This window comes from Rhinichthys klamathensis, unplaced genomic scaffold, assembly GCF_029890125.1.
Source record: "Rhinichthys klamathensis goyatoka isolate OS25496 unplaced genomic scaffold, OSU_Roscu_1.1 h1tg000491l_1, whole genome shotgun sequence".
NCBI classification, from domain to species: domain Eukaryota; kingdom Metazoa; phylum Chordata; class Actinopteri; order Cypriniformes; family Leuciscidae; genus Rhinichthys; species Rhinichthys klamathensis.
Genome location: NW_026606977.1, coordinates 453357 through 474415, shown reverse-complemented (window position 1 = coordinate 474415; position 21059 = coordinate 453357). Strand labels below are relative to the sequence as shown.

Sequence of the window (21059 nt, the reverse complement as noted above, 5' to 3'; positions counted from 1 at the left end):
ACCATTCCTGTCCTGAAATCGCTTTTAATCACTGCTGCATTAAATTAGACACTAAATTAAAGAGGACCAAAATATAAGCTTTTTGCATCACGAAAAGTCTGGACCACTGAAATGAGATGTAATGATGGCGAATTGACTGGGTCATATTTTACCACAAAATCAAATGAAAAAATAAGGGGGGGAAAAACTAAATATATAGCTCTTGTTAAATAATCTTTATAATTATTATTGGAATTAATTTAGGAAATTATTATTCTAAATTATTAAAGAAAATAGTGTTTTTATGACCATTAAAATGTTTTGCATCGTCACATTTTTTTTCATAACAATTACACGTATTCTCTAAAACTACGGATTACTGTAATACCGTAATACAAAAAAACTGATATATTATTTACATTTTACTGACGTTCAGACGTGCTGTAAATAATGATTAAAACTGCAGGGGTTTTTTTTAACTGTAATGCAGTGATTTGCATAATTGTCATGAAAATAAAGTCAAAATACAAAAACAAAATCTTAATGGTCCCAAAACCAAGCTTCATTTTCTTTTTCCCCGTTTAATTTTGGGGTGAGAATATTTTGAGAGATTCACCCAATTCGGAATCTGGCTTGAATTTATCTGAACATTTACTTCGTTTCCATGTAGCCACATAAACCTAGGCCAAAATATAGCACTTTTGGAAAACCACTCTAAACAGTCTCTTATTTTTCTAGCCTTTAGTCTTTCACACATACTTTCAATACATCTTTCATCCCTTCTCTCCATCAACAACTTTTATATACAATATTGGTAAATAGAACATAAATACTACACATAAATTTGCTTATTCACAATTCCACTCGTGGCGGCGCCGGAAAGTAAAGAAAGAAACCGCTCTGAGATAATACACTCATATAAACTGCTTTATATAAGTATAGAAAGGCTCTGCGCTCCCGAGAAGTGTTGGGTAAGACCTGAGAGAGAGCGGTCAGTTTGAAACGCCTCCTCTCTTCTGGTTAGCAGTGTAAAAGTTGACACTTCCAAGGAGGACGGCAGACACCGAGCACCATCTTTTTGCCCATAATTGAGGTGGGAACAAAGTCCAATGGTACAAAAAATGTTAAACCTTTTCTTATGACCTTTTTTTTTTTTGTCTTTTTTGTTTTGTTTTAATAGTGTAAACAGCGCACCAATAGGGTCTTGGTTCCACTTCTCTCATCTATACAAAAGTATAAATATATGCTTTCTCTCAATTTTTCACATATATAGGACATATAGCGGACAAACAGACAGAGAAAAGCGGTTGTTCCCGTAAGTCGCCAGTGTCGCAGTGGCTGTGCTGGTTTTGTTGTTTGCTGGCTCGTGTGTCTGTGTTGACGGGCGTTTGTTTGGTGTGGGCGTTGATGGTCTCTGCATATATAGCACGTAGCACAGTCCTCAGCCACTGGGCCAAAACAACCAAGCGTTTTTGTCCAACTACAGCAGATCCATTTTGGGTCTGTAATGAAGGAGGAGGGGGGATTTCTGGAACGCACACAAAACACACATGCATTCGTGTGACTGAAAGTCATAGAGCCACTAGAACGGAAACAAAGGCACAGAAAGTCAAGTGCTTCTATCGTTTTTGCAATGGCATTTCAGAGAAGGATTAGATATGCAATCTTTCAACAACAAAAAAACTTACTCTGTGCATCAAAATGTCAATTTCTGACTTGCTATTGAACATTGTTTACAATGGATAAATATATAAAACAGATACATACAGTATCTCACAAAAGTGAGTACACCCCTCACATTTTAGCAAACATTTTAGTATATCTTCTCAAGGGACAATACTATAGAAATGAAACTTGGATATATTTTAGAGTAAATTAAACATGATTTAATGACTCGTAAATGTAAGTTCACATTGATGGCCTAAGACACGAAACGAGCGGTTTGTGTGAGAAAACGAACAGTATTTATATCGTTTTTACCTCTTGTAACGCACAGCCACGTCCAAGTGATCTGAGGGCGCGGGCGCTTCGGTCTGTGCGTTACAAGAGGTAAAAACGATATAAATACTGTTCTTTTTCTCACACAAACCGCTCGTTTCGTGTCTTAGGCCATCAATGTGTACTTATATTTACGAGTCATTAAATCATGTTTAATTTGGACTTCTCTGTGCATGCTCTTTGAGGAAGTTACCATAGACCTGCATTACATGACTGACAGACAAGAACGGTTTGACCTAAAAATATCAAAATTGAAACTACTGCGGAAACAAAGACACCTACATCTTGGATGCCCTTGAGGTAAGCTAAAACAACATATCAAAAATTTATTTCAAAGTGAACTATCCCTTTAAGTACAATTCTCTCATACTGACCACTGGATGTTCAACATGGCACCTCATGGCAAAGAACTCTCTAAGGATTTGAGAATTGTTGCTCTCCACAAAGATGGCCTTAGGCTATAAGAAGATTGGCAACACCCTGAAACTGAGTTACAGTACAGGCCAGGGTCATACAGAGGTTTTCCAAGACGGGTTCCACTTGGAACAGGCCTCGCGAGGGTCAATCAAAGAAGTTGAGTCCTCGTGCTGTGCGTCAGGTGCAGAAGCTGCCTTCAAAAAACAGACGCATGAGTGCTGCTAGCATTGCTTTAGAGGTTTCCAAAGCGGAAGGTCAGCTTGTCAATGCTCAGACCATACACCGCAACAAGTCGGTTTGCATGGCCGTCGTCCCAGAAGGAAGCCTCTTCTGATGCTGGCTCACAAGAAAGCCTGCAAACAGTTTGCTGAAAGCAACCTGTCCAAGAGCATGAATTACTGGAACCATGTCCTGTGGCGTGATGAGACTAAAATAAACTTGTTTGGCTCAGATGGTGTCCAGAATGTGTGGTGACGGCCTGGGTGCTGCTAGTACTGGGGAGCTTCGCTTCATTGAGGGAAACATGGATTTCAACATGTACTGTGACATTCTGAAGCAGAACATGATGCCCTCCCTTCAGAAACTGGGCCGAACGGCATGATAACAACCCCAAACACACCGCCAAGATGACAACTGCCTTGCTGAGGAAGCTGAAGGTGATGGAGTGGCAAAGTATGTCTCCAGACCTGAAACCTATTGAGCACCTGTGGGGCGTCCTCAAGCGGAAGGTGGAGAAGCGCCATGTGTCTATCCGCCAGCAGCTCTGTGATGTCATTATGGAGGAGTGGAAGAGGATCCCAACAACAACCTGTGCAGCTCTGGTGAATTACATGCCTAGGAGGATTAAGGCAGTGCTAGATAACAGTGGTGCTCACACAAGATATTGACACTTTGGACACAGTTTTGACATGTTCACTTAGGGTGTACTCACTTTTGTTGCCAGCTATTTTGACAATAATGGCTGTATGTTGAGTTATTTTCAGAGGACAGTAAATATATACTGCTATAAAAGCAGCACAATGACTACTCTAAAATATATCCAAGTTTCATTTCTATAGTATTGTCCCTTGAGAAGATATACTAAAATGTTTGCTGAAATGTGAGGGGTGTACTCACTTTTGTGAGATACTCTATAATGATTGTAATAATACTATAAAAAAAATTATATATATAAAAATACTTTAGTATAATACTTATAATTATAAAATGTATAAATATAAAATACTGGTCATGACAACACAAAAACAATTTCATATTTAATCTTCACATACTGTACATGATTATGAATTCATGCAAATTACCCATGCATGCATGCACGTGACATGCACATCACAACGGCAAACGGAAGCCTAAAGCCGGCTAATCTAAAACAAACATGCATGCACACAAATTTATCATTAATTACCTTAAATCTCCATCTTGTTACCACAACAAATTTCAAAGTATGATCCTTGCCCAAGATTTCTTCATTGCATAAGATGTCCAGCTAAAAATAAGCACACAAATGTAGCAAACAAAGTAAAAAATAATACAGTATGTGGGTAAGTCTAAACAAAACTACACTTTCCATGATATTACAGAACCATTCATAATTCTACAAATGGATCAGGATGTTCAAAAAATCTGCTGCCGGATGACTAGTTGGCCATTAGGGTTGGGAATAGAAAATAGATTCTAATTCTGGAATCAGATACTTGTTATAAAATGTAGATTCCGCGTATTGATTTTAAAGCATTCAATCACAAGTAGACACAAAATAAAATTTAATTTGCCACCTTTTGGCAATTACTGTCAGACAGACTCAAATGTTTCATGGCACGAGTGTCGTGGGTAATATGAAAGAAATAAGCTAGTACAGCTACCTAGGACATCATTTGCCTGTTGCAATGCTCAAATACACAGTTTATCAGCCATTATACAAACATTTGACCACAGAATGTTGCAATCGACCAAACAGAATAAACCATCCCAGAGAACCGCAAAATCAATTGTGTACGAACGTCTCTTGAGACAGGTGGGATTTTATGGTGCTTTACAGAAGAGTGAGTGCTTTGTACTCTCAAAACATTCGTTCCACCTGTTATTCAAGCCAAAACAAAAGGACACAAAACCTTTAAGAGCAGCCATAACCGCCCAGAGGATTATGTGTACCACAGTATAAGAGATGCCGCTCTCGCTGGAATAGCATGCAGTGAAACATCAGTGCACGGTGTCTGTGTGTTTTGGCTCGCTGTGAGTCGAACGAGAGCAGCACGACCACAGCAACACCTGCTGGAGGCCGTGAGCTCTTTGCACTATTCTGAGTTTAAAGTCATCGTGAGTATCTGGGATCCGAACCAAAGATGTTCAGAGACATGGCGTGAAACGATGAAACTTTTGATGCTTATTAGAATTTAGTTCTTCAAAAGGTTTTGCTTTCCTCTTGCACTTCAAAGTAGAGCTGTACATTTCACACTGCTGCCATTTCAGAGTCATATTTGTTATCTGGCTCAGAGCAGTATTGTGCCACTGGCAGCTATAACTCTCGATACTCGCGGAGAACAACAGGCGTTTGGCTGTATTATTGCGGGGGAAAGTTTTTGATGGATGTGTCTGGTGGAAAAGCCCACACATTTCTAGCACAAAGGAGGGGAAAAAAACGATGATTAAGTACCAATAATTAGTCAAGTTTTGTGTTAAATTGCACTATGAGATGTTGGCAGGCTGCGAGATACATGACAGAGAGCAAATGATATTACAGGCTATTATTTGTCTCTGAAAATATGAGGCATATTGAAAGCTTTGTGGGAATCGTGACAGCGCGGAGGAGCTTTGAAATCCGCGTGGTGACTCACGCATGAGCCATTGTCATGGAGGAAACAGCGATGGCGGCCGGATTATTGGTGGCAAAGGTCTCGGCCAAGGGAAAAGGCAGATAATGGGTTCTGTTTCGAGCCTATGGAGCTTCAGATATGGAGGATCACATACCTCATTGAAGGATGTCAGGTTGAGCTTCTTTGCGATGAACTTCTTGAGATGGAGAACGGTCGCCTGAGCCGAACAACGAATCCACTTCCGCTTGAGTCCTCTGAGCTTACTGCTGTTACACTCCAGACATATACTCACCTGAACAGATAAGACATTTAGACTTGGCACTGATAATCACATGGAAGATTTAGATAACTGCATTGTGTTAGAGACCAGAAAAACTAAACAAATAGCGAAGACAAGTAGCTTATGTATTATAGCTAAATGTTTGAATCCATTCAGTCTAGGCTACATGTCCTACATGTCAGATACCATGCAGAGCCTGACAAAATATTTGCATGTAAAAACATGATTTCAGGTACTAAACTGGTGGAATGATCTTTCAATCTCCACTCGAGGATCTCAAAATCTTGTCGTTGCTTTGTTACACCTGTGCTGTGCTTATTTGCATAAAGTATGCTCATCATTATTGCAACGCCAATGATCGCTGACGCTCATGTCACCTAAAACTCTCATTGAACATGATTTGTTGTCATTTGATAGGTTTCAACTTCCCTCCAGTTGCTTCTCACTGCAAATTGCTGTAATTAATTTTCAATACAAGTGAAAAGATTGTTATTGCAAGCATATGATAATTGTTACGTACTCGTACGTATTCAAAGTGTTGCAATATGGAGATGTGTGTAGTTTGGTGTTGTTGTTGTTGTTGTTGTTGTTGTTGTTGTTGTTGTTGTTGTGGTGTGTGTGTTTCAGGTCTTTGTTGAATCAATCTACCACCTGTCAACCTTAATGAAGGATGATGACGTTTCGGTTCACCTCATCCAATCACATCTCACCACTTCATTCAAATGCCTGTGATCACTTCCATGTCAACAGCTGTTTGCTCACTTTTTGTTTGTTGCGCTTGTTTGACTTGCTGTCAGTGACTTGTCTGTGTGTCTAACATTCGAGTTCTGTTTAATTGTTGAATTGTGTTTTGAGGATACTGTTCAGCCTGACCAGTTTACACGGAGTGTGTAAAGCTGGGAAGAGAGCAGGTTAGTAGGTCGCGCGACATACACTTTGCACTTAGAATGTTTTGGATTATGTTAGACACACTAGTTTAGGAGAGTGCCCACTTTGTAAGTTGTGTTATTTAGTTAGTGTAGTTTAGTTAGAGCGTCTTGACGCCGAAGATTTCTTTTCTACATTTTAGTTTGGTAGTTAGGTTAGTCGAATTAACTTTTAGCTAGTTTGTTTTGTTTTATTGATTTCTTTGATTTGGCATCTCTCGTGCGCTCGCCTTCCCACCTTGTGTTTTTGTTTGTGTTTAAAGTCGTTATTTTGTTATTGTTCGTATTCATTGTTTGTATATATTGTAAATATTATTTTCTTCATTCACTCACGGCACTGTGGATTAATAAATCCTTTTTGTGAGCTGAGTTCTGAGGTCGGCTTCTTTTTCTTGCTCTGTCCTGTACATTGAGGTACACACACCGTTTAAAAAAAGTGTTATGCCCTTATTTCCCTAGACATCAAACATAGGGACGTAACAATAATCATATTCAAAACCCCTAATTTAAGTGTTTGATGACATTGCAGTGCATTCCAAATTAGCTAATTTTGTAAACTGAACCTCTTGAGAAGAGATACACCCTGCGTAACTGGAACACAGCTTTTGTATTATTTTTATCCAAAAATATATATATCTCCCTATGACTTTTCCTAGCATATTTGTGACAACAGCGTGTCACTCACAACATAATATGCAAGATGAGTCATTGTCAGTCTCTTGGTAAACAGCACCTGTCGCAACAACGTGAAGACGATGTTTTTGTTCAGTGGCTTAATCCCTACATAGAGTTGATTTGAATCACTTTACATAACCATTTTAAAGTTTAGGGTAAATTATACTTTTAATTAATACTTTTATTCATTAAGGTTGCAATAAAAAAAACCAAAAAACACATAACACACACAATTACTGACGCCACCGATACGATTTCAACAACAAAAAAAGCAGATGCCAGCAAGCCCTCCACCATCTTTCAAAACTGAGCTGAGGGTTGAGTCGCCAGTGGACTGCGGACGCCTCGGGCAGAGCGAGGGCTTCAGAGAGTCAAGACGCATTAAGGATTTCATGCCTCTCTCTCTCTTCCCGTCCCTCTGTCCTTCTGCCGATAAGTGACTGAGCAGTGCAGAGTGGCACAGTGGCCCATTTGGACCAGGCCTCACCCAGAACAGACAGTAATGGAGAAGGATGAGGAGGAGCAGCTGCGCCTGGCGGCTAAACGCCAGTCCATTTCAAGGGCAAATGGTGCCGAGAGAGAAGGGCCACATCCTTTAAAAGAACAGCGGGCAGTAAATCGCAGATGTAATCCAAACACGGGTGTACTATTAAACCCAAGCTATAACTTCACTATTAGCTGCGTATGTGTGTGTGTGATTACTGGGTCATTACGGCACGGCCGGGGCTGTTATGCTCACCGCAAACAGTCACACAAATGACTAATGGTGAACTCACTCAACCAATTAAACCACCGGATCCCAGAACAACCATAAGAGGGGCCTTTTATTTGCAGCAGCCACCACCAAATAGCTTTCATTTCCTTGAGATGCCAAGAGATGTTGATTATTGTGATTTAAAATCTAATTCTACAAGGTTAGAGCTTCTGGTTTGTGTGGGGAATATCCGCTGGCTTGTATCTATCACACACTCACTGTGTTATTATAACCCCACATTCTGAGGTAATTTTAAAATGGCTGTATTCTACACTTTTGCCGCATTTTATTTTTTTCACCCAGAAGTCTACTTATAATGCGAATCAAGGTGATTTCTTGCACCGAAATCAGCCAATTTAATTTCACATGACCATTTTCTACTCGCTCTCTCCCTAGCCCTTAGAACTAAACTGGCTCTTTGCAATCTATTTTACTAGCAATTAGTGAGCTCCAATATGTACAGTGGTGTGAATAAGTTATTACCCCCATGCTAAAGTTGCCTAAAAAGAGGAATAAAAAATCATCTTTTGGAAATTGATCTTAATGCCTTAATTAGAAAAATGAAGAAAAATCCAACCTTTAAGGACACCAATTTTCTTTGTGTATGAATAATGTATCATAAATAAATAAATGTTCTTCCTTAAAATACAGGGTGCATAAGTCAGGCCCCCCCTATGTTAAATTCCCATAGAGTCAGGCAGATTTTTATTTTTAAAGGCCAGTTATTTCATGGATCCAGGATAATATGCATCCTGATAAAGTTCCCTTGGCCTTTGGAATTAAAATATCCCACATCATCACATTCCCTTCACCATACCTAGAGATTGGCATGGTGTTATTTCAGTTAGCCTAATAGCTGGTTTGATTTGCATTGAAAGATGATCTTATGGAAAGTACCCCATGCCAATCTCTAGGTATGGTGAAGGGAATGTGATGATGTGGGTCTATTTTAATTCCAAAGGCCAAGGGAACTTTATCAGGATGCATATTATCCTGGATCCATGAAATAACTGGCCTTTAAAAATAAAAATCTGCCTGACTCTATGGGAATTTAACATAGGGGGGGCCTGACTTATGCACCCTGTATTTTAAGGAAGAACATTTATTTATTTATGATACATTATTCATACACAAAGAAAATTGGTGTCCTTAAAGGTTGGATTTTTCCTCATTTTTCTAATTAAGGCATTAAGATCAATTTCCAAAAGATGATTTTTTATTCCTCTTTTTAGGCAACTTTAGCATGGGGGTAATAACTTACTCACTAAACAGACTCTTTAAGACAAGACAGACTCACAGTGATCTTAATTAGTGCGATGATGTGTAAGTGAGAACCAAAAATAAGTACCGAAGATAAATTTTTCTGAACCAGTTCTTAACAAACTGCTCAAAAGACCCAATTTGCAGAAATGAGTCAACTTTCTTTTTTCATTTTTTTCATCATTAAAGACAATCCTGCCAGATAATTATGCTTCTAATGAAAGTTGTAATTGTAAAACTCTTCATCTAAGCCAGATTCAGGTTGAATTTTGAAGTCTGTCTATTAGTGGTGGAGTGAAATGTTCTGCAGGAATAGTAACGCAACTAAATAAATCTTTTCAGTGAATCGTTTTGTCTAAATGATTCTTTCATAAACTGGACTGAATTGGTCTCAAGTAAACAATAGACTCACTAAACCGACTCTTTCAGCAAGTCTGACTCCCAGTGATCCAAATTAACAACACGCATAATGTGATTACAGTTATGTGAGGGCCAAAATGAACCACTGAAAACCCATTTTTTGGAACGATGAGTCGGACTTGCCATCATTAAAGGCAATCCTATAAAAAACTGCGAACCAAAATTGTCTATGAAGCAAGATAAATATGCTTATAATTAAGAGGAGAAAAATAACAATAAAAATGGACAATTTTAATCTTTCAATTTAAAAGTGTGAATTTTACCCCCCCCAAAAAAAAAAGTCTATTAGCAGTAGAGTGAAATGTTCTGCACAAATGCTACTAAATATATCTAAACAAATCCCATTATTAATAAATCTCTTTAATTCCTTTGCATTTCACAGTTTATGTATTGGCTGGTTCTTTTTGGCTTCACTTCTCCTTGCAAGGTCACCCCGGATGGGTCTGACCAACAGAAGCGTTTAATAGCCATCCGAGCGTAACTGAACGAGTACTGCTGAAATTTTTATTTCCATTTTACATTATATATGAGGGCAAAGTGTCCGTCTCAGCTTTACTACAGCAGACCGCATGTACAGACAATCTCTCCTCGCACTTTTGCAAGACAACTGACTGATGACCACAGGACACAGAAACGTAACTCTGAAATCTTCATCGATCTCTTCCTCCCACAAACAAGAACACAGGCAAATTTATGCCATTTACACACTAGCATACCTTGTTTTTCTTTGTGCTTTCTTCTCTATAAATCTCACTCACACATGGGCACACTCCGCTAGGCAATCTTATATCACACTACGAGTTATTGCATTTTTAGATTTTTGCTGGAAATTGCAAAAAATGGTATACATTTAAATATACACTCAAATATCTAAGACGGTATAAGCAGCATAAACATCAGACCGCCCTACACTACACTTGGTATCAGATCCTATATAAAGAAAATAATCTGTATTCCAAATGCAGTAGCAGCGTGTAGACATCAGCCACACAACCTTCTGTTATTACATTATTAAGAAGCACAGAGGAGAGCAGGAATACAAACTCTATATCACAGTCTTTAAATGAAAGTACCAACCCTCTAAAACACTGAAACGGCTGTGCATAAGTATCTGAACATAGACTGGATATTTCAGACAGGAAGGGGCTGAGCATTTAGCATATTAACATTTATTTCGATAGTCCACTTTAGACATTCAACCAACTATAAGTAACTTTGCAACTACGTGTCAACTACCAGTTATTAGAGTATTAGTAGACTGTCTGCTTAATATCTGCTAACACTATTTTGCTGCTCCTATAAAAGGCATTCTACTGACTGGAAGTAACTTTTTAAGTACATGTCAACTAACCATAACAGTCTACTAATGAGAGTTGGCATGTAGTTGCAAATTAATGAGAGTTAGTTGAGATGTAAATGCAAAATGACTTATAGTTAGAAGAATTTCTAAAGTGAACCATTGAAATAAAGTGTAACCTGACAGTTTTCAGAATGGAATACTAGTACACTGTACTGAAGACTGCATCTTTTTTTTTTTTAAATAGAATGGTAAATGCATTATCCAATGATGATTTTAAATAGTATTATGCTGCACATGACCTTATTATGTGCATGTTTAGATCAACAAGTTAATAAAAATGTTTTAATATAATATATATTCAATGTCCCAGATCAGAAAAAGAATATAAGCTGATATAATTGGTTCATTCATCACTCTAAAAATGGAAACTGGTCCATTGAGCACATTACATTATGGGATACGCTATTCTATGCTGGGTGCTCTATTGCAGACTGGGAAATATGTGTCATCCATGTATTCCAAAGTACTGTACACGGCAGAAATAGACTAGTACAGTAGCATAATATTCCAAACATAGAACTTTTCAGGGATTTGTTCATACTAGGTCACACTAACAGAGTGTGAAGCTCCCTTGTGGGAAATGAGCAAGGTCAGATGGGTACGGGGAAACCTACCTGCTCATCACTGCGATGGTAGTCGTTGTCCTCCTCTGCTTTCTCCTCTCCTGCTTCCTTATTGGCTGGATCCTCTGATTTCAGGTCACCTGGTGGAGAAAATTTAACAAATTTAATAAGACGGACCCTAGACAACCATAAAAACATGACTTTTTTTGTGCACATCCATCTCTCCACAATTTTGCTTTCAAAATACTGCAGAGCTGAAAGCACATACATTTAACTTACCAAACAACAGCTTCAACTTTTAAAACGATCAATGTTTAATCATAATTTGTATTACGGTTCCAAGCATTTATAATTCATTGTTTCTCAGAGCTTGAATTATATCGAGTATTAGTTTGTGATTCTCGGAAGAGTTTCTTCATTACAGTGAAGAAACATTCATCAAACAAGAAAAAAAAAAAAAAATCTCAACCTGCTCCGCCGCACATTCACAAGTCTACAAAACAAATCTGCACCTCATTAATGGAAACAGATTCATTTGTGTTTCAACCTGCCCAAATAACACTTCACACCTCAGACAGGCAAACCGCTGTCCACTGATCAGGTCAGAAACTAGGGCTGCATCTCATTACAGATTTATACATGCCTAAAAATACCTTCCTTCATTAACATTGATGAGAGAGATCCAGTGTAACCAACACTACTGTTTAAAAGATTGGGGGTCAGTAAGATTGTTTTTGTTTTTAAGAAATTGATACTTTTTTTTTCAGCATGGATGCATTAAATTGATCAAAAGTGACAGTAAAGAAATAAAACAAATGCTGATCTTTCTATTCATCAAATAATCTTGAAAAAACAATATCATGTTTCCACCAACATATTAAGCAGCACAACCTTGATAATAATAAGAAATGTTTCATTGGCACCAGATCAGCATATTAGAATGATTTCTGAAGGATCATGTGACACTGAAGGCAATGATACCGAAAATTCAGCTAGGAATAAATTACACTTTAATTATTAAAACACTTAGTAGTGTGTATGAACAGCATCCGTGGCTGTCAATTATCACAAAAACAAATCGTAAAACTTCCTGAAGTCTTTAAAAATGAATTTAAAGGATTGCTGAGATTTAACTACATAAACATGAAGCTCATACTTGTGTGATCATTACTTACAGTATCAAATTGTTGTTATTTGCGTTGTGCATTTGCACCAAGTACCCATTTTTTATTTTTGACAAACCGAGTGTCAAAATTTTCTGTGATTGTTGACAGCAGGCCACAGGTGCTGTCAATATAGCAGCTTAAGCTGTATTTAACACTGAATATTCTTCTTTTAAGTCACCAAAACTGTCCAGTGCAAGAGGGAATTAGATGCATATGACCAGTCTAGTTGAGCATGGTTGAGTTATTTTATTGCATTTCAACCGAACGACTGTCCACACACACCCTCATGACTTTGTATGAGGGGCTGTCAAACATCACTATGACATTGTCATTGCATCACCAGAAATCTCAACTGCATTAATGGGAAAGAGATCTCGAGCATCTGGACGAAATGCAGTCTGGGTTCAGTCGTTCTTAAGCCTCGACTGTTACAGTGATGGCTTCTTCAAGGGACACTCAGAATATCCTTTCCGATACTTAAAATGTTCCCTGGCTGGGAAAAAGTTCACGGAGGCTGAGCTAATCTGAGGCGAGCAGACTGTGACTTCCAGCGGAATACGTTTTCGTTAGGGTGGTTAATAGACAGGGTGCCTCTGCAAAGCTGTCCGGGGATGAGGCCGACAAGCTAAGGTGGCAATTTGACCATGCTTTCCGGAAGGGTGACTTCTTTTTCAAGCTCAGCAACAATCACAGGTTAATATCCACTGTTATGGGATTTGAGAAGGACCGTCAGGTACCCTACTGTGGCATGAGGAGGCTAATCATCCTTATAAAGGGTACATCTGTGACACCGAAAAAGTATTTTTGATGCGCATAAAAATCATAAATAAAGGCTGTCATGCTTATTTGTGGGCAGGTTATGTGCTAATGCAGTCAGTTACGTCATCGTTTTACCACGTGCCTCTCCTCTCGGTTCAGTTTGATGGTTTTGTGGTGCGCTTGAGGAGTTAAAATGAAGTACTGTTCAGAAAAACGGGTCTGATAAACTAGCTGAGACAATGTGGAACAAGAGACCACTTGCATCTAAGTCTTATTTACTACAATGCATGAATCCAGCCATTACGGCTGCTGACTCAACATGCCCGAGGGCCAGTATTTGCACAGACTTTATCACTGCGCACAGACCTGAAAGATGAAAAGAACAAGATACTGCCTGGGTTTAGATGATTGTGTTATATCAAACAAATGGTCAGGGCCTGTTTCCTACCAAATAAACTGAAATAATGTGCTTGTTTTGAGGCTAAAGAAGCTTCCAAACACTCTTCCTTTAATGCTGCTTTAGACCAATATAATAAAAGCAGAATACTGGGCAAATAAGAAATTCTGTTTTTTGTAATGTAATTTACTCCTGTAATGTCAAAGCTGTATTTTCAGCATCATTACTCCAGTCTTCAGTGTCACATGATCCTTCAGAAATCATTCTAATATGCTGATTTGCTGCTCAAGAAACATTTCTGATTATTACCAATGTTGAAAACAGTCGTGCTGCTTAATATATTTGTGGAGATCATGATAAATTTTTTCAGGATTCTCAGCTTTTATATGAAATAGAAATCTTTTTTAACATTATAAATGTCTTTACTGTCAATTTTGATAAATTTAATGTGTTATTGCTAAATATTTATCTTCTTTAAAAAAAAAAAAAAAACGTTTGAATGGTAGTGTATCATTTACATTGACAAGCATATATCTGGGGTTTAACTGTCAATAAATTTATGCTGAAAAAAGATTGCATTTCAGAAATAAGAATAACCACTGAGGATTATTTAAAAACATCTGAATTAATACATCGGTAGGCATTACAGTAATGAAGAATCTGGGGGAAAATGTGATTAACTACCATGAAAATAATGTCATGCTGCAAAGATTCGTAACGGTCCTTCAGTAGGATTCATTTTCTTTATACAAATTATGATTTTTTTTATGACATAAACATATGAAAGGCACACTGTCCCACTTCCACTGTGATTCTAGATGGGGCGTACCATTGCGCTGAGAGTCCAGGTGGGTTTTCAGGTTGCACAGTTCTCCTTTGATGTCTCCAGGCACTTCCATGCCTAACTTCTGATAGAATTCTCTCTGTTTCTTCATCTCCGCTGCACACAAGAAAGCAAATAGAATGAATTAAATCTCACTGTTAAATCTTACAACAGCATACATCATAAGCTGCTTCATAAAATATGCTTTGCATAAGAAACATTTGATGTGATCAGAGGGTATTTTTGCTACCAGTTTGCATGGATCTTAGGAATCTGTTCTAGACAGCATGAAACACGCTTAACTTCTATTAGTATCACGTATTTTTAAGAAAAACAGAAATGTGACCTTTGCTACAGAAACTAAAGAACTTTTAGGGGTTAAAATCGCTTTATATTTTACTAAAGATTATGTAATTTTTCTTTCCTCAGACTAATGTGTTCTAATGAATTTCCAGCCTAGGTACATTTGTTCAGAAAGTAAACTGCGTTTCATGTTGTCTTAAAGGGATAGTTCACCCAAAAATGTCAATTCTGTCATAATTTATTCACCTTTAAGTTGTTGTAAACCTGCATGAGTTTCTTTGTTCTGTTGAACACAAGGGAAGATATTTTGAAGAATGCTGGTAACCAAACAGTTGATGGAGCCCATTGACTTCCGTAGTATAAAAAACAAAATACTATGGAAGTCAATGGGGACCAAAAATTGTTACCAACATTCTTCAAAATATCTTCTTTTGTGTTCAACAGAACAAAGAAACTAATACAGGTTTAGAACAACTTGAGGGTGAGTAAATGATGACAGAATTTTCATTTTTGGGTGAACTATCCCATAAGTATAAATTGTACTCTGATATCTATATTTCTAAAACAAAAAAGAACACAAACCTTCTTGCAGTCCTGGCACCAACTTATAGACAATATCTTGCATTGTTCGGTCATGGCTGAGGAAAAGGGAGAAATGGTAATGAATATAATTTATTTAAACAATATGAATTATTACAGCAAGAAACACAGCTGAAGGAAAAGTAGGAAATGCAAAAAAAAGAACACCAATAACATTCCAATTAGCATTTGCATTCGCCAGGCATGTTTCCTCATAACTATGATCTTTAATTAGCATATAGTGTAGTTCTTCCTCGTGTCTCTATATTCTCCTGTGACCGGTGGGTCTCAGGGCTCGGAGGTAAACCTAATAAGCGTGTGTTGACATGTTCATCTCTGTGGCGCCTGTTGTACGGCTGCCCGCCTCCGAGAACATGTTTCCATGCCGCAAAACCCACGAGTGCCGGTTCCAAGCAGCCAACAGCCAAAACAAGCACACACTCTGAGATTCACAGCTCTGGTTCTGTTGCTTATACTTTCTAGGACACTGTAAATCTACTCTGAAAAAATCTGAAAAGACATCCTAAACTTTACAACCATTGCACTCCTTTCAGGATAAATCTCATGTCGAGAAGGCGTTGAAGTGATTTGGAGAGAAATGTCATTACATAAAGAAATTTGAGTTCATTATGATATTTTCATAACAATCAAGCACATTCTGTCCAAATTCTTTTTGAAAGAAGTCTCTTATGCTCACCAAAGCTGCATTTATCTGATGAAAAATACAGTAAAAGCAGTAGGGTCGTTCCTGGGATTCGGAAATTTTCTTTTTTCAAAATGCATAGAATTAAGTTTCCAGATACCCCACATCATTGGGCACATATCAAACCTCCAACAAATCATATTTCCCACCTCAGGCGATAAAGACCTTTTATTATTTTCAGTTTTCTCTTTCTCAGATTTAAACACCTTTTATTCTCAACCCCGTAACAGACAAAATGGAATTGGTCTAAAAAGGATTTTACACAAAACTTGTTATATAAAAAAAAAACAATCGACCTACTGCTCATGTGTCCCCCATAACAATTTAATACTTACAAATGTAACATTTATGATAATTTTCAAATTTGTTATGGAACTGAATCTCTTTTTTACAATATATTTTTCAATTTAGACATTTAACTAAAACCACAATTTTATTGTGTTAGACCTTAAGATGTCAGGTGGTGATCAGCAATAAATGCAGTCATTTTTAATGACTTTAATGACAAGGTTGAGAATAGTGTGACGGGGTTGAAGACTGTAACAGTTTTAAAGGCAAACATTGCCTTAAATTTTATATTTTTAATTTAGTCTCTCTCATATTGTGCCATTCTTTCTGGGTCAACAAATCTGCATGCACAACACCGTCTTTCTGCTGATGATGTGGCTGCCATTTCTGACATAGAATGCTTGTCAATGTTTAAGTGGAAACATTCCATTAAATATTCTATTTATATTAAACTCTGAGTTGGCATGATTTTGGTAAGTATATCTTTACTGAAACCATGACTATTTTTATATATATATGAAAATTATTCATAATTGAAGTGAAAAACTCAACCCTGTGACAAGTTTACAACCCCGAAACAATGAGTAATATAGATATATGTGACAGGGTTGAGGTTTTTTGCTCAAAAAGGCCACTGGTCCTCGAGTAGTGTTGGAGAGTAGACCACATATGGCAGCAATGAATCAAGTACATTGTATATACTTATACTTATGGATACAAAATAAATATATCTTACTTTTATCCGATGGGGTTGAGTTGACAGTTGCTCGACAGTACCCTACCTGACCATAATACACCTCAAAAATATGAATAAAAAGTATGACACTATTTACCATCTTCTGCACCACTGTTAAAGAGACCTTAATGATGTCATTTCTGGAAAATTATGTCACATATGGGTGGAGTCTAAATTATTATAGGAAGGAGAATGGTCGGTGTGACGGGGTTGAGTTCAGACTCAGAGACATCATTTCTTTGTTTTTTTATAAAATATGTTGCATTTACAGTAACAGAAAGTAACAAATAAATACTTACAATATTGCACCAAAAAAATCATAGACACTGCACTTTTGTTAAGTAAAAATTCAGTGAAGTGCCTCAGGGACGTGACAAAATGCTTAGTGTATGATAGAAATGAGACATTATTTTATGCTAAAAAATTATTTAAAAGCAATAATTACTTTTATTCATTATAAATGACATACCAAAGTATTGTGAAAAGCTTATAGCATTTCATATTGGTGAACCACCACTGTAAAAAGTGAGGACTGAAATATTACCGAATCAGTTTATTATAATTTAAAAATATCAGTTTACTATGTTAATATATTTTTCCATGTAATTTATTCCTGTGATGGCAAAGCTGAATTTTCAGGATCATTACTCCAGTCTTCAGTGTCACATGATCCTTCAGAAATTTGAGTTGAAACCAGTACATTTTTATCAGGATTCTTTGATGAATACAAACTTCTAAAGAACTAAATTTACCTTTCTTTTTGTTTTTAAAAAAGCAAATCACTATTAATAATAAAAATAAACATCCAAATAATAATAGTAATGAACATTTTTTCTGTATAAAACAACAAGAATTAATTAGCGCCATTAAATATTGGCCTAATTTTCTTTATGCACATTTTTTTGGGTTTCAGTTCAGTGAAAATGGCCTTGTGGAAGTTCAGTTCCTCTTAATAGCACATAATGACTTGGATACGTAGGAAACCGATCTTAGATCTGCACTCGTGCTACATTGAGTACACAGGCCAGTCCTGTGTCAGAGTTCAGTTTGCTGTTAGCTGATCTGCTCCCTGTGGGCACGATGAGAGAGAAAGAGAAAGAAAGAGTTCAGGAGAGTGAGGCAGTAGAGCACCTGTGTCCCTGGTGCACAGCCAGAGCCACCACCTGTTCCCAAATCCCAGCAGCCTGGCGGGGAAGCTAGAGGTCCAATTAGCCGCCAGCGAGCTTCCACAGAGGGGGCCGGAAGGCCTGGTGGTGAGGGGGTGACTGGCATTTAGCTAGCTGATCAACAAAAGCTCCGTTTTGTGTGTGTGTGGGTGTATGTTTGCGCAAGTGCGAGAGAGATGAGGATATATGAGCTGCCACTGTTAATACACACAAATCCAGTTTTCATTCACGATCAAACAGTGTGGCTCATAAATACCAGGGTGTTAAACTAAGGTCAGATTAATCATGTGGAGAGAGAGGAGAGCTGGTTTGATGGCGTAACTGACCCCGAACTCTTATACTGTCTCTTTCTTCTATTCCCCGCATGGCTTTCATCCACCAGCAAGGCTGGGGCGTCTCTTTTCCACCACATTCAGAAGGCAGCGAGGAAGCCTTGGGATCATGGTGAATATTTAATGTGTTTGGAAATTGTTTCTCATCAGCATGCGACTGCAAGCAACTATGAAGCTAAATGACAAATTATGAAAGAGCTGGCATCCGGCCCAGAGCACCAGCGAATCCATCAGACACAGAGGCACCGATGCTCAGGGGGCAGATGGACGACACACCCCAACAGTTTACACACCGAGCACATCTGTTTGTGTGTGTGTCTCAGCAGCAAGGCCTTTCCCTATTGAAACAAGAAGTCTGAGTGGGAGATATGATTGCAAAAGGCTTGTTTGGTCAGTACACATGCATACAGATGAACTCAAAGCTAACAGACATGAGCTCAAAGTCACATATGATTCAAAAACTTGAACAAAATTGATATGTAACATACTATAAATTCAATTTTTACATTTTATGGAGAAAAACTATGTGGGGAAAAAAGGTGTGCTATGATGCTAGGATGGTCAAGTCTATCCTAGTCCAGCCAGTCAAAAATCTACTAGTGAAAAAAATCTGATCACTTAAAGAAATAACTCTCCTCAACAAGCAGCTTTCAACGAACCATGAGCAAAAGTAAAATCACCATCTATGTTTAAAAAACACTTTATTATCAGCAAGGATAAAGCTGTAGTCCGTAACTTCTGGCGCTCTAGCGTTTAATAAACAGAAGCTTCTTGCAGAAGAACATTGTTGCCGGAGCTACTTCTGTCTGTTTATGTCTATGACGACCCAAACCAGTCTAAAATAGTCCCAATATAAACACTTATTATAGGTGTACCGTATTGATTGAGGATAAGACAAAAACACGGTTTGGAAAATGGATTCATGAAGTACTCGCTTTTATAAATTCTGTCAATTTTGAACACAAAAAAAGTTACAGACTGCAGCTTTAAATTGACTAAAAGTGACAGTAAAATTATTCAAAGTTATCAAATAAATGCTGTTCTTGTGAGCTTTCCATTCATTAAAAACCCTGAAAAAATGTATCATAGTTTCCACACAAAAATATCAAGCAGCACATCTGTTTTTGATGTTGATAAGAAATGTCTCTAGAGCAGCAGATCAGCATATTAGAATGACTTCTGAAGGATCATGTGACACTGAAGACTGGAGTAATGATGCTGAAAATTCAGCTTTGCATCACAGAAATAAATTAAATTTTAAAATATATTAAAATAGAAAACAATTACTTTAAATTGTAATAATATTTAACAATTTTATTGTTGTTTCTGTATTTTAGCCTTGGTGAGCATAAGAGAATAAAATTTTAAAAAAGCATTTTCAATGCATACAATTCTCTCCCTTTTATCCAGAGTGCCCTCAAGAGGTCATTTCCTTTTGAACCAGAAAAAAAATGACCCAAAAAGGTCCAGAATTCTGCACTGCCGTGATAAACAAACACCCTGCACTTTCAATGTGCCAGCTCTACCCTGATTCACAGTCTGGATTTGTAGTAAACCTACTACCGATGCTTTAGCTGTCCTTAAATGACATCACACAGAGTGATTCTGTTCCAAAAGAGCGTAAAACTTTCAGGTCACATCGCCAGATGTTTTCTCTGGATGTGTGCGCTGAAGAGGAACACTCCACCCAGGACATCAATAATTCAGCCTCCGACAGAGAGCTGGAGGGAGACACGCCGCCTTCAAATACCCATGTGGCTGTATGACACGTTGATAACACACGCAAGCACACAACACCCAGCAGTCAAAGACAACGCTATTCACCGGTGTGCCTTGATGGACCCCTACTGGGCTGCTCTGGGGTTTACATTGACTGAGACGTGTTTGTCTGCTGCGGTAAACTCTTACCCGATGTACTGCAGTGGATGGCTCTGGTGAATGACAATCCGACATGTGGGACAAGTGTTGTTCTCTTCTAGGTACTTCACCAAACAGCTCCTGCAGACTATATACACAGTATAATATAAACACAGTTAGTCGATTCATTTTGTACATTTCACATAATACATCATTACATTGATTTCCACAGACACAGGAATGTCACACTGACGTGAATTAAATAACATGAAGTAAAATGACTCGGCACAAACCTAGAGGCAAAATATAAAAATGAAATGAGTAGCATCTCTAGTTTTATGACTCAAACTACCAAATGCATCATTATAAAGGCTCTTGATCAAATCTCCCATCACATGCTCAGAAACAAGCAATCTGCGGCACAATGACTCCCTCTAGTGTTCAATTCAATCACTGCTGTTTAAATGCTACAAAACTGAGTGAGAGTTTGACATAGTAAACTTAA

At 37.8% G+C, this 21059-nt stretch overlaps 1 protein-coding gene across 1 annotated transcript in view; it reads right to left on the bottom strand.

Annotated features, from left to right (window-relative positions):
* Positions 1 to 134: 134 nt before the first annotated feature.
* LOC130072505 (polycomb group RING finger protein 3) overlaps positions 135 to 21059 on the bottom strand; it is a 49001-nt gene continuing 28076 nt past the window's right edge. The window contains exons 4-10 of the mRNA XM_056237637.1: positions 20606 to 20702; positions 15476 to 15531; positions 14597 to 14707; positions 11497 to 11585; positions 5362 to 5499; positions 3800 to 3880; positions 135 to 1507 (exon numbers count right to left, since the gene is read on the bottom strand). Coding sequence (XP_056093612.1) covers positions 1460 to 1507; positions 3800 to 3880; positions 5362 to 5499; positions 11497 to 11585; positions 14597 to 14707; positions 15476 to 15531; positions 20606 to 20702 — 620 coding nt within the window. The 3' untranslated portion in view covers positions 135 to 1459. The remainder of the gene's footprint in view (positions 1508 to 3799; positions 3881 to 5361; positions 5500 to 11496; positions 11586 to 14596; positions 14708 to 15475; positions 15532 to 20605; positions 20703 to 21059) is intronic.